At 38.3% G+C, this 12,608-nt stretch overlaps 1 protein-coding gene across 4 annotated transcripts in view; it reads right to left on the bottom strand.

Moving 5' to 3' along the window:
- Positions 1-644: 644 nt before the first annotated feature.
- The window catches only part of LOC121319271 (tyrosine-protein kinase HCK-like), a 30,904-nt gene continuing 18,940 nt past the window's right edge, over positions 645-12,608 (bottom strand). For all 4 annotated transcript variants that reach the window (XM_041256527.1, XM_041256526.1, XM_041256525.1 and 1 more), the window contains 4 exons: positions 12,438-12,514; positions 6,850-7,003; positions 6,271-6,402; positions 645-4,302 (listed from right to left, as the gene is read on the bottom strand). In XM_041256527.1, the coding sequence (XP_041112461.1) occupies positions 4,100-4,302; positions 6,271-6,402; positions 6,850-7,003; positions 12,438-12,514 (566 nt within the window). In that variant the 3' untranslated portion in view covers positions 645-4,099. The remainder of the gene's footprint in view (positions 4,303-6,270; positions 6,403-6,849; positions 7,004-12,437; positions 12,515-12,608) is intronic.

Raw genomic sequence — 12,608 nt, 5'->3', positions numbered from 1 at the left:
CATCAATGGATGTCATTTTGCTGGTGGACCATCCTTGATACACACGGGAAACTGCCGAGCGTGAAAAATCCAGCAGTGTTGCGGTTCTTGACAAACTCAAACCGGCGCGCCTGGCACTTACTACCATACCCCGTTCAAAGGCACTTAAATCTTTTGTCTTGCCCATTTATATATATATATATATATATATATATATATATATATATATATATATATATATATATATATATATATATATATATATGTATTTTAACTATACAGTTTCACAATCTTGGTCCCCCTAATCTCCACCTATGCCGTAACATTATGGAATTGACATGTCAATGCAAAAATAAAATAATAAAAAAAAAATCCTTCCGATATATTGTACTTTATGAACTCAAATACTTCACATTGCACAATTGCTGGTTTGTGGTTTATCTTTTAGACTAGGTGTATTCGTTATACAGGTGTCAGTTTAAACAAGTTTCACAGAATCAGAAGTGGGTCTGCATGCCCTAACTATGGGACTTTTTTTTTTTTGTATTGAACGGTTTTTGACAAGCTTAATGTTTTATTGAGCATGTTGTGATTTTCATGTGACATGCAGCAATATGAAACATTTTATTGTTAATAAGTAAATAACTTAATCCACCAAAATGACTGTTACAGTACAGGGGAATTGTTAATGACTGATGCCAATGACTTACTTATCCTACTAGAAGGAAGATGCCTGCAGTAATAAATCATTTTTTTGTGTGGATTCAATAATAATAATAATAATAATAATCATCATCATCAATATTTGTTTTCCTATTCAACAGTTCGGATCCACTTTCACATATACTGTATATCAGTTTCTGCCTAGTTATTCAGTGGACCTGTTACAGGATCTGCGTTGCCCTTTATGCTTGTTCCCTTAAAGAGAATGCATGTAAATTCAATTTAAACACACACCACGATCACACCATTGAAGTCATGTTTTTCTTTTTTTTTTTTTAATAAGCAAATCTAAAAAGTACCATAAAAATTCAAAATACATATAAAAAGGATCATAACACATATAATCTTTACCCCATCTTTTTGGGGGGATTCAATGAACATACAGGTGTATATGTATAATGTGTGTGTGTTATCTTTTACTTAACATATTAGTTTGCTCTGGAATAGGCATCTTTTATATAAATTGTGTAATATTTAAAAGATGCATTTTCCTGTATCTACACTTCCAATTCCCGCAGTCTTCTGAGTGATGACTTTATGCCAGTGGTCCTCAACATTTTTTTGGCCATGAGCCCTTTTGCAGTTTTCTCATAAGACGGAGGGCATGCTAATTTATCTCTATTGATATTTAACTAATGGCTTATTCCAAAATGTGAAATAAAAATGATCAAACGGCACAGGAGCAGACGTGAAGAGTACAGGGCAGCAGCTTGTAATGACATTGGCTCTAGCCCAGATTTTATTTGGCCAATCTGCAGCTCAAAAATATGTTTTTAAATTTGATTTGAGCCGCCAGCATTCCTGATATGACTTGATATGACTATCACGTGAATTCTTAAGAACACATGAATCAAAGAAAGCAAGCAAGACAGCAGCCAGCTGGATTGAGCAACAGAAAGATGATACAAATCCAGGTGTCTTAGCTGCAAAACCCAGCTACTGGAGACGTCATAAAAGGGAAGAGGGGGTAAGACTGACAATCTCAGTGGCATTTGTTGCTATATGTAATGGTATATGTGAAGTATTTGTCCTGGCTGTCTATGATACTGCCTATTGATTATGGAAAGGGTTTAAAATATCACTAAACCTAGTACAGTAGTATAATCTGTCAAATAGAATAAATAATGAAAAAAAAAAATGAAAAAAATAAGGCACAATAAATGTTATCCACTGCCCTGATTGCAGGAAAATATTGCAGCTCTGCGTCCCATAGCCTAAATATAACTGCTGGTGCTGCTTGCAGAATACATGCACAGAACAGTATTAGTTTGCTAAAAGAACCTCTAGATTTGAAGAGTAACAACATTGTAGTTGTCAAGAGCAACAGGGTGCAAGGTCTTTTCAATTAATGTATGTATAACAATTATAACAACAACAATAAAATAATAACAACTATAACAATAATGCAATGATAGAGGTGCACAGTAAGCTTCTTCATATGGAATTTGTGTAAAATGTAAAAATCTTCATTGGGCATTATTTATGTATAAGGGCCACACACTATACAGTATTTTATGATCTTATTTACTTGTTGATCTGTTAAGCTATATTATAATACAAACTGACAGCTGTTAAATCATAAAAAAAAAAACATATTCATAAACTTCATACTCATATGGATTGACAATCCTTATTTTCCTGTTACCAAGACTTTCTCATGTGTGGTGGACTCCCCCTGGTGGCCGATGGATGTTATGACCGATGAAGAAGGCTATCCCCATGGCCTTCAACCATGAGGTTCTCTGGACCAAGAGACCAGCAACGACCTGTGACTTCATCACTCACATCATGTAAAATAGAGGTTGTAACTCGGGTACCCAAGCTTGCTCAGTTCTCGTAATTCACAATTTCGAAGCATCTTGGCCTAATATAGGCCATACTTAGAAACAAGAGGGTACAAATATTTAGAGTCACATTCCTACAACCTAGCCCTTAATACACATACCAGTGAATAGTTCAGTAACCAGCTGCCATTTTAAAATGCTGAAAACTTGAGCTACAGTAACATTCAAAATGGAAACTAAAAAATAAACACCGTTAAAATTAAGCATATAGTAAGCCCTGGTGTCCAGAGTCCTGTATTTTCTATATCCCAGTGAACCTCAATTTGGCCACCATGTGTATTGAATTGATTCCCTTGACATTACATTTCTTCCTCAGGTTACCGCTTGACTGAGCACAATGTACAGTAAAATTAAAACAAAGCTTGGTGTAGCCCCAGTCCACTGGGGTGGGACAATTCCGATATCATTGTACCGAATTGAATCTGCAGGGAGCTATCCTGCTAAAATTACTTGAAATGAAGAAATACATACCTTTGAACTGAGATAGATATTTACAGAGCTGTCTTTAAGTGAAGCACAAAAGGAACAGTTTTACTAAATGTTTTCTCTAGCGCCAAGACTCAGGCTTCATGTTTTCACTTTTCAGAAGCGACTTAAAAATCCATTCCAATAATTCCCCTAATCTCTGAATTTTCATTCTTAATAAAAACTGAGATCTGCTGGCACTGTGATCTGACACACACCTCTCTCTCTCTCTCTCTCTCTCTCTCTCTCACACACACACACACACACACACACACACACACACACACACACACACACACACACACACACACACACACACAGTGAGGCCTTTCCCTGAGAGGATTAGTGCTTAAACAGTTTGAATGCAGGTTTGTAGCCAGGTTTAACAGTGCACCTCTTAAGTAAAAAAAAATATATATTAAACAACTATGAGCTAGCTTCTCAAAGCTACATACTGCAAATTTGCCCTTAGCGCACATTTTCGTCTGTGAGGCAGAAACAGCAATTACAACACTAAAACAAATGGATTGTTAACTTTATCGAATGCATTTTTTCTTTCTATAAAATTGTGCTTATGATGATTTGGAGCAACTGGCTTTGGGGATCTAACCCTGTATCTTTTGATGGGTTACTTGCCAGTGTTTATGTTTGATTGATTTAAAATTGTTTTTTTCTATTGTTGTTTTGTTTTTAATTTTTTTTTTACCTCAGACAAGAAACAAGAAAAAATAATAATAATAAAAAAAATAAATAAATAAACTGCACAAAACATCCCTTCAGTTAACTTGTTTTTCCACTTAGGCTTTAACTAATATATTCAGGGATCAAATGCAGTTTGTTAGTCATTTTTAGCAATAGTCTACAACAAATTATTTTCATAAAACTAATAAAGAATAAATATTTGTAATTTTTTAAAATTTTTTAAACACTTCCTAAAGCTAGGAACCTTTGACATTTTCTTTTATTTGTATTGACTCTCTCTTATTAGAAAGTGGTGCACACTGTGTGCTGTGGTTATCAGTTAGTTACTGTAGCCCTCTCCTCCCACCAGCAAGTATTCCTTTCCGTTCGGTGTCCTGCTCTCCCCGTCAAGGCTGCTGTTGGTACTGGCTCTCAGTGGCAGTGTAGAAGTCCTCCAGCACACTCTGCTGGTACTCGAAGGTGGGGCGGTCTTCAGGTCTGTTCTTCCAGCACTTCAGCATGATCTCATAGAGCTCCTTGGGGCAAGCTTCTGGCTGTGGCATGCGGTACCCGCGCTCCAGGGACCGGATCACCTCAGGGTTTGACATCCCTGAGAGAGGAAAAAACATCTGGCTCAGGGATTGACTAGAACAATCAAGCATAGAAAACACATGGTAAAGCATAGGTAAGCATTGCAAAGAACAGCAAGTGAAAGCATGGTAGTCAAAACATGGTAAATCATACCTAAGCATTGTAAAGAATAGCAAGGTAAAGGATATTAATAAACATAGCAAGCCAGGGCAAATTATAGTTAATGCATAGTATAACCACAGGAAAAGCAGGGCAAAACTGCAAAAAAACAGTGCAAAAGTACAGCGGTTAAATTTATATAAGGAAATAAGGGTACCAGCAGGACAACAACCCTCTGAATTATCAGATTAGCTGTATCCCCCTCCAATCCCCTGCTTCCATTGCCCACTCCTTCTCCACCCTTGATCCTCAGTGGTGGAATGACTTTCCCACGGATATCAGGTCTGCTCAAGACACACCTGTTCAGACAGCATCTGTAAATACCACAACTCTCGACTATACTGGACTATGGCACCCATTTGTACCAGTACTTGCATCAGCTTGTAGTTGCACTGACCTGCTCCATACCTTGCTGTACTACTACTGCTCTTAATTATAACTACTTCCTGTATCTTGTATTTGACTTTACTCTTATAGGTATCCGTGTTCACATTTTTTTTGTAATTGCTCTTATTTGAAATCATTCTCATCTATTCATTGTACTTACTACCTGCTCATACTGGACTTCACTCATATAAGCAATTTATTTATTTATTTTAATATATATAATTTAGTAGTCGCCAATTGATTTTTACCCCATTTTCTCCCAATTTGAAATAGCCAATTGTACTATTTTAGGCTCAGCTCACTGCTACCAGTGACTCAGGAGTGGCAAAGACAAACAGCCACCTCAGAGCTACAGTGTCGGAGTACAACGCAGCTCTGGGGAGCTTACAGGCAAGCCCGTAGGTGCCTGGCCAGTCCACAGGGGTCGCTTGTGCGTGGTGAGCTGAGGACTCCCTGGCCGACCTAAGCCCTCCCCACCCTGGCACTGCTCAGCCAATTGTGCGCCGCCCCATGGGAGCTTTCATCCACAGTCGGCAGTGGTAGCCTGGACTTGAACTGGTGACCTCCAGGCTATAGGATGCATCCTGCGCTCCACGCAGAGAGCCTTTCCCAAACTCTCCCGGATAGTTTTAATATAAGTTAACTGCTCTTAGTCGAACCTGTTCTTACATGTAATTATTTACAGTATTCTCTATTTTTTTTTTTTTATCTTATTTGATTTTGATCTTTTGCTACTGATTTGATTGTACTTTACAACTGCTCTTGTCTGTAATGTGATATTCTGAACTGTGGTACGTTACAATGTGATATTTTGTAACGCTTCTAAGTCGCCCTGGATAAGGGCATCTCCTAAGAAACAAATAAATAGCTAAACTAAAATGAAAAGTACTACATAAGCCTATGGGACTTAAACAAAATGGAAATAAAAGATTCAAAACAAATCCATTAATGAATAATATCAAAAACTGTATTTGCATGCAATTACTCTGACTGCCACGATTGCTATCGTGAAACACACAAGTACGAGTTCTACAAAGTCTATTGAGTTATAAAAGGTGTGTTCAGAACACACACTGCTACTACAAAGCTATTCATTCTACAGTGCATAACTTCCTGAACACCTTGTTAGATTTCTCGAACAAAGGAAAGCCAGAATTGTGTTTTTTTGCTCAAAAGCAATTTCTCTGACACTTTCACCAACACCCTCCTGCAGTACAACACACATTTTACTGTTATAAATCAAACCACAATCATTGTGTAACATTAATACTGTACAGCACAAGAAAATAACCCCAATCAACCTGTCCCTAAATGATAGGCGCATCATGGCAGACTTAGAAGGCTGGAGGTGCAATACTATGTAGGCTGTCTCCACTGACAATTCATTAATGGAGAAACAGTAGCGCTGGTGTTTAATGCATTAACTCTGTGATGTACAGACCTGGATAAGGAGTGCGACCGTAGGTGATGATTTCTGTTAGGAGGATGCCAAAGGACCAGACATCGGATTTGATCGTGAAAGAGCCGTAGTTAATGGCTTCAGGAGCTGTCCATTTGATGGGAAACTTTGCTCCTGAAAACATGAAAGCATTGACGTTACAAAGCTGGCTCAGTCAGGAAAACTCATGCGATAGGGAACAAGCTTTATCAAAGCTTAGACAACAAATACAACGTTCTACACATTTTCATTACATCTTTGGCTTTTGGCCTTGCTCTTCAAGGTACCCCTGCCCATAATTTAGTTTGCTGATAGTGGAGAGGCTGGCTGTAGGGAAGCCATGGGCAGGGGGGCAGGATAATTGCCCTCCCTTTAGACAAGGCCAAAAACCTGGTGGAGGCTGGGGAGGAGAAGGCAAATTCTGATGTACAGTGGGGACGAATGGATTGAGGTAAGATATAAAGCCCTTTCTAGATGATCACTGGACGTGTTGTTTATCGAATGACGATGAAATGTTAGCCATTTGACTGACAAAACGAGATCTGGTAAGTTGTTTTTTATGGCACAGCTCTCCTAACTTACCTTCTCTGGCCGTGTACTCGTTGTCTTCGATGATTCGGGCCAGCCCGAAGTCAGCTATCTTGCACACTAGAGACTTGGATACCAGAATATTAGCAGCTCTCAGATCCCGATGGATGTAGTTCTTCTGCTCAATATAAGCCATCCCCTCTGCAATCTGAACATGATGTTATGGGTCAGTGTATTTGGAAGTAGGTGAGGAGTGCTAACATTAGAAACATACAACTGAATTAATTCTCTTCACTGTCGCATTGTCTGAGCTTTCATTAGAAATAATAATCAATTGAGTTTACAAAGTTCCTTTGAGAATGTTGTTCAGTATTTCTAAATGTACTATAAGCTGCTATATCAGATCATTCTTTACATTATTATTATTATTCTTTCTAATCCTTCTTCAACCCTTCTAAAAGTGTGCAGGGGAAATGTATGTATTTGACATATTCTAATATCATTCTATATTTTTGTGTGTATGTGCTGAGTTCTTCCTGCATTCTTTCTCTCATCTCCCCTCACCCAACTTAAAATGCAAGCTTCAAAAGAAACTGAGAAAGCAGTCTGCAGATCTGCTAGCCAGGGCCAGGATGAAATGAAAAGAAAAGTTTGTGTTGATTAGATAAGTATACCAGGCCAAGTGTCTCAAGAAAGTGTGTCTGTTTTTCTAAATGGTCAGACTCTGATAAAATGGCTGTCTCTAGCCCAGGTCTAAAATGTCTATTGAAATTTATGAGTAACTCTAAGTGGGTTAGAGAATGTCTTTGAATTAGCTTTGCCAGTCAGCAAACCTTTAAAATGTTTAGATGAGTATATATAGTTTTCCTAAAACTTTCTAAATACAAGATTGACACTAACGTTTTGTTCATACATTTCTTAAACTACAATACCAAACACTATACACATCGTGATGATTGCTGTCTGTCAAATTGTATTTTGATAACTGTCGGTATGATATTAAGGATTGAATATATTTGTTTTGTGCCTTACAATGACATTTGGCACATACATGGTTAAATCTGTAAAGAATAAGTTACAATTTAAAATGAACAAATAGTACTTTATAACCAAATATAATTTGTGTTAATCAGGCTCTGAATAGCCATATATAATAAGGTATGGAGTTATTCATCTTTTTGTGGGCAACATGAATATGCAGGTTTTATAGAGAAAGGAAGGAGCACAGTAGAGTTATTAATAAAGGAGACTTTTCTTAAGTTACCTTTTAAGAAGATATTTGATGGACAGCCTTATCCAAGGCGTGAACAACAATTCTTTGAAGATCAAGGACACGCCTTTTTCTAAGGACAACTGCCAATGAAGTTACATTTTGGGTCAATCCCAAATGATTGGCTGGTGTCTCAGAACACCCATCTCATGCCAACTTTAAAAGACTGGAAATCGAATGATTTCTGGGTCTTGATTTTTCCATCCATTCAAGATCTATTCTGGACCTATTCTTTGAGGAATCATCTATCTATCTGGAAGCTACAGAAGATGCCTTGTTGGAGAAAACCTTCTTCAACTTAAGAACTTCGATCTACCCTGGAACTAAACTTTGAATTGAACTGCAACCAAAAGACAATATCTTTGAAGAGGATTAACTGCAATTGACTTTCTACTTGGGAAACTTCACACATTGTTCTTGGAAATCTAACAATTTGCAACGAACCTCCAGGACTCTTAAATCAAGTTTTGTACATTAATGGACTCTTTTTACAACTGGACTTGCAAAACTTTGAAACATTCCTCCTCTTAAAACCTTTCTTCAAGCTCCACAAGAGTAAATATATAATTCTTAACCTATCAAGAGTTGCCTATAGCTATTAGATTTAGAATATCTATTATGTGTTGTCTTTGCTTATCCATGTGTGCTATATAATAAAACTAGTTAAAAATCATTATTTCTTAAATTGTCTGTGTTTTTTTTTTGTTTGAAACAAGGTGCACTTGTACAGAAAGTAAACATTTATGATTTAATCAATTAAAATTAAGCCAGAACTGCGCATTACTATTGGAGTAATGTATTGCTGTAGTTTATAGCATAACTGGTGAACTATAGTTACTAAGTTCTTTAATGGTAATTTGTGAGGAAACCACATTGTGATATGACCTAAGATGTAAAAACTTAAATATACACGACAGGTGTTCCATGGTAAAAGCATAGGCATGTGTAATAAAGCCCAGTGAAAGCATGGTGTAGCATTAGGTGAGCATTGTAAAGCACTAGAGAGGTGTGCTAAAGCATATTAAAAAACAAGGCAAACCAGGGTAAATGACATTAAATGCATGGTTTAACCATGGGAAAAGCATTTGAAAAGTGCAAAAATACCATATAAAACTACATTGGGAAACATTTATAAGGGAACAGGCAAAAACACTGACACTATCAGTTGTGGTTAGTGTGGGAGTGGCTGTTCTCCATAGCAACACGCTACCCAAATCAGCCCCCCCCCCCCCCCCCCCCCCGGTGATTCCTATCTCAAAGGTTTCCGACCCTGAGAATCTCCAGTTCACAAATTGCAAACAGAAAAGGGTGAAGCACCACTCTTCCAAATAACATTTGCAAACAGAAACCACTGGCAGCTGAGCGCTGTGTTCCACATTCTCAACAGAGAACAAACTTCCCCTCTGCTTTCAGCAACAGACTGAACTCAAGAATCACCCCTCTGTACAGACGCTTCTCTATTGTCTCTTCATAACACAGGCAAACCTGCTTGATACTGACCCCTGTTAATGCCGCCCACTGCTTATTATAACCACATTCTTGCTTGAATATAATGTGAATCAATCACACTGATCAGTCCTACAACTGGTTCCTATCCCACTTTTGAGTAAAAAGTGTATTATTGTATTAATGTATAACCAAAGAGCAAACAGGACACTGCAATGGATACAGCTTTCTGCTTTTAATTATTACAATGTGATGTACATGGACAGTATAGTAGACTGATAACACAATGTTATAAATAAACACTATATTAAATGTACTTCCTAGCGTTGCACTTCAAGTTCCTCATTAAACAAGACACCCTTATTCAACTCTTCTTAGTGTCGCCATTTTGAGTAATATTAAGATGACATGAATGAGTCTTGCTGAGGTCTGGGATGTTTCTCATCTGACACAGACACCTGCCAGTTATAACACGATCACCAGAAGCAAAAAGTTGCTCATCAGTTTCTATTTGACTACATGGAATAAACGACATGGAGTCATTAGTGTCTGAGATGAGACCCTGAAGGAGAGTCAGGGAATGCCAAGGAGCTGATGGCAGGCTCAAATTGAAATGTGATACACAGATGGGTGTGCCACCCAGTGTGTAGCCCTGCAAAGTTTACTTCCGAGGCTACAATTGCTTCTATAAAAGCAGTTAGAGGAAGTCTATTTATATTTATACTGCCCCCCCCCCCCCCCCCCCCCCCCCCCCAACCTCACTCTAGACAATCTAATCACAAAAAAGTTCTGCTTTTATAACTTCCTCTTCTCTTTTCTCGTTAGGGAAGAAAAAATGTTTTGCATACCTATTCTATAATTGTTATAATTAGCTTTATTTAAGCATAAATGCAATAGCCATTTCAGAGAGGCACCGTTGAAACTGTATGGCCAATACAGGCTACTCTATCAACACATCATCTTAACTTACAACTCGTGATACCAACTGACAGGACTCAGTGGAAATATCATGAAGGAAAACTCACAACTGACACTGCCTTTCACATAGTACACAATGAGTTACACAATGAGTGCCCATGTTAGTCTTGTCTTTAGGATCATTCAATAATCTGGCAAGGGACCAGGACCTAGAATTTTACAGGAACTGTAAGCATGTGGCTGAACCAATGAAGGGTGTGCCTAAGTCAAACTAAACTAGCAAAGTTTTGTTTGTCTTTTTAATAAATCACTTTTAAAGGTAAAACATTATCGGGGCTTTTCCCATAGATTACCATGATCTCTAAGAGCAGTGTGGCGGAAGCGTTCACAGCACGTGAAAAAGAATTCTTGTGACGAATGTCTATGCAAAGTTTAATCTGATTTGGCAATCAGAGACCAAATGTCATGCAAAAATAGAGAGTGAAGGAAGGTGGAAATGTATGTGCACAAGCACCTCCACTGGTGGACACATCACTGAAGAATACATTTGATTTCCACTCCCATCAGGGTCCTGCTGTCTGGCTGAACTATGAAGAGCTCTCTTGATTTTAAAAGTATTATGTTTGGACATGTCTAAAATAATTTGTCCAAGGGCTCTGGAATGGCAAGAGCCAGAGATTTCCCTTCATAGATTAGATCGGACTACAAAGGAGCACGGACTCCAGTGTGGGTCAGCTTTAGAAGAAAAGGAAACGAAAATTATTCCCCAGAAGCATGCAAGCTGAACTACTGAAACCTTAGAGATGCACAGAGCACCTTAGATGTGGAGTCTGACGTCAATATAAAGCCGAGCCCTCATTCATGCTTGCTTGCTGAACGGCTCCCCTGAAAAATCACACGGTTATTTTAGCAATGATTCTCACATTATAAAACTGTGTTGCCTTTAAGCCACAGCATAACTGAAGCTGAATTATCATGCTCAGCTCGGCCTCTAGAGATTTGAATATTCAAATGCAGGCTGACGCACGACACAGATGCTTATTGTTTTTGATGAACACTGTGTGTATTGTATCAATGCAGACTCATTTTCTTGTCAGCTTTTGTTGTTGCGGCAGATGCCATGCGGCTGTGTTCTATTAAACGGAAACACAAGTGTGGTAAGACTGAAGGTCAAAGCAACATAATTAGCTGGGTTTACAGGGTAGCCCCAGTGCCACTGAGTTGCACTGACAGAGAAGTAAACAGCCCTTTTAACAGTTGATGGAAAATTGAAGCAAGATCAGAGATATCTGTGTTATGGCGTGAGGGTATTGGGCTGTGTGGGAGTATGTGTGCGTGGGTGTGTGTGTGTGTGAGTGTGTGTGTGAGTGTGTGTGTGATTTTTCCACTGTGTGCACAGGGCTGTGATCCTTCTTATTGGGGCCTTTAATATTGAATGTTTTCTTTTTTGTTGAAGAGACCAAAAACTGAAGAGTGCCACAGAGTGCATTTAGATGTGTTAATTAGCTTGGATCTATTTAATACATCAAAATTATTGCAACAGTAAAGCCATGGCATCTTGCCTTAAATGGCATCAAAGCTTTGCTATAGCAGTATCTATCAGGTACTTTTATTAAGAGGGAACTACTGTATATTCTGCCCTTTGGTGATGTCTTATCTGACATTAATAACTCAATGTGATCCATTATGATGCAGAGAATCAAACACTTGATGCAGATCTAACCCTAGGATTAATACACAGCTATCCTCATAGTAGCCAATAACAAAAACAATGACAACTATGTGCAATTATTTATTGAATCCAGATGTTGTGAAGTTGTGTTGTTGTGTTCCACCCCAGGTATCGTCTCTTCAGTGGATCAGCTTTACAGTGTGTGTAAACAGCTTTGAATTCCGAACCATTCCATAACACTTATGCTAGCTATGATACCAAAGAATAACAAAATCTCCCCTAATAAAATTACATCCTGCCCCATTTATACAGTGCATAGCAATCCATATGTCTTACCTGGGCAGAGAAATCAATCAGTTTAGGGAGCTGCAGCCGGTTTCCCTCATCGCTTTTCAGGAAATCCAGTAAACTGCCTGCAAGGACATGACACAGGCGGTTTTATATAACGGGAAAATGTTGCAGATGTAACAAACTATAATGTGGCAAGCTTTAACAAAAGTAGCAAGT

This window comes from Polyodon spathula, chromosome 8, assembly GCF_017654505.1.
Source record: "Polyodon spathula isolate WHYD16114869_AA chromosome 8, ASM1765450v1, whole genome shotgun sequence".
NCBI classification, from domain to species: domain Eukaryota; kingdom Metazoa; phylum Chordata; class Actinopteri; order Acipenseriformes; family Polyodontidae; genus Polyodon; species Polyodon spathula.
This window is presented reverse-complemented; position numbering and strand designations above follow the sequence as displayed.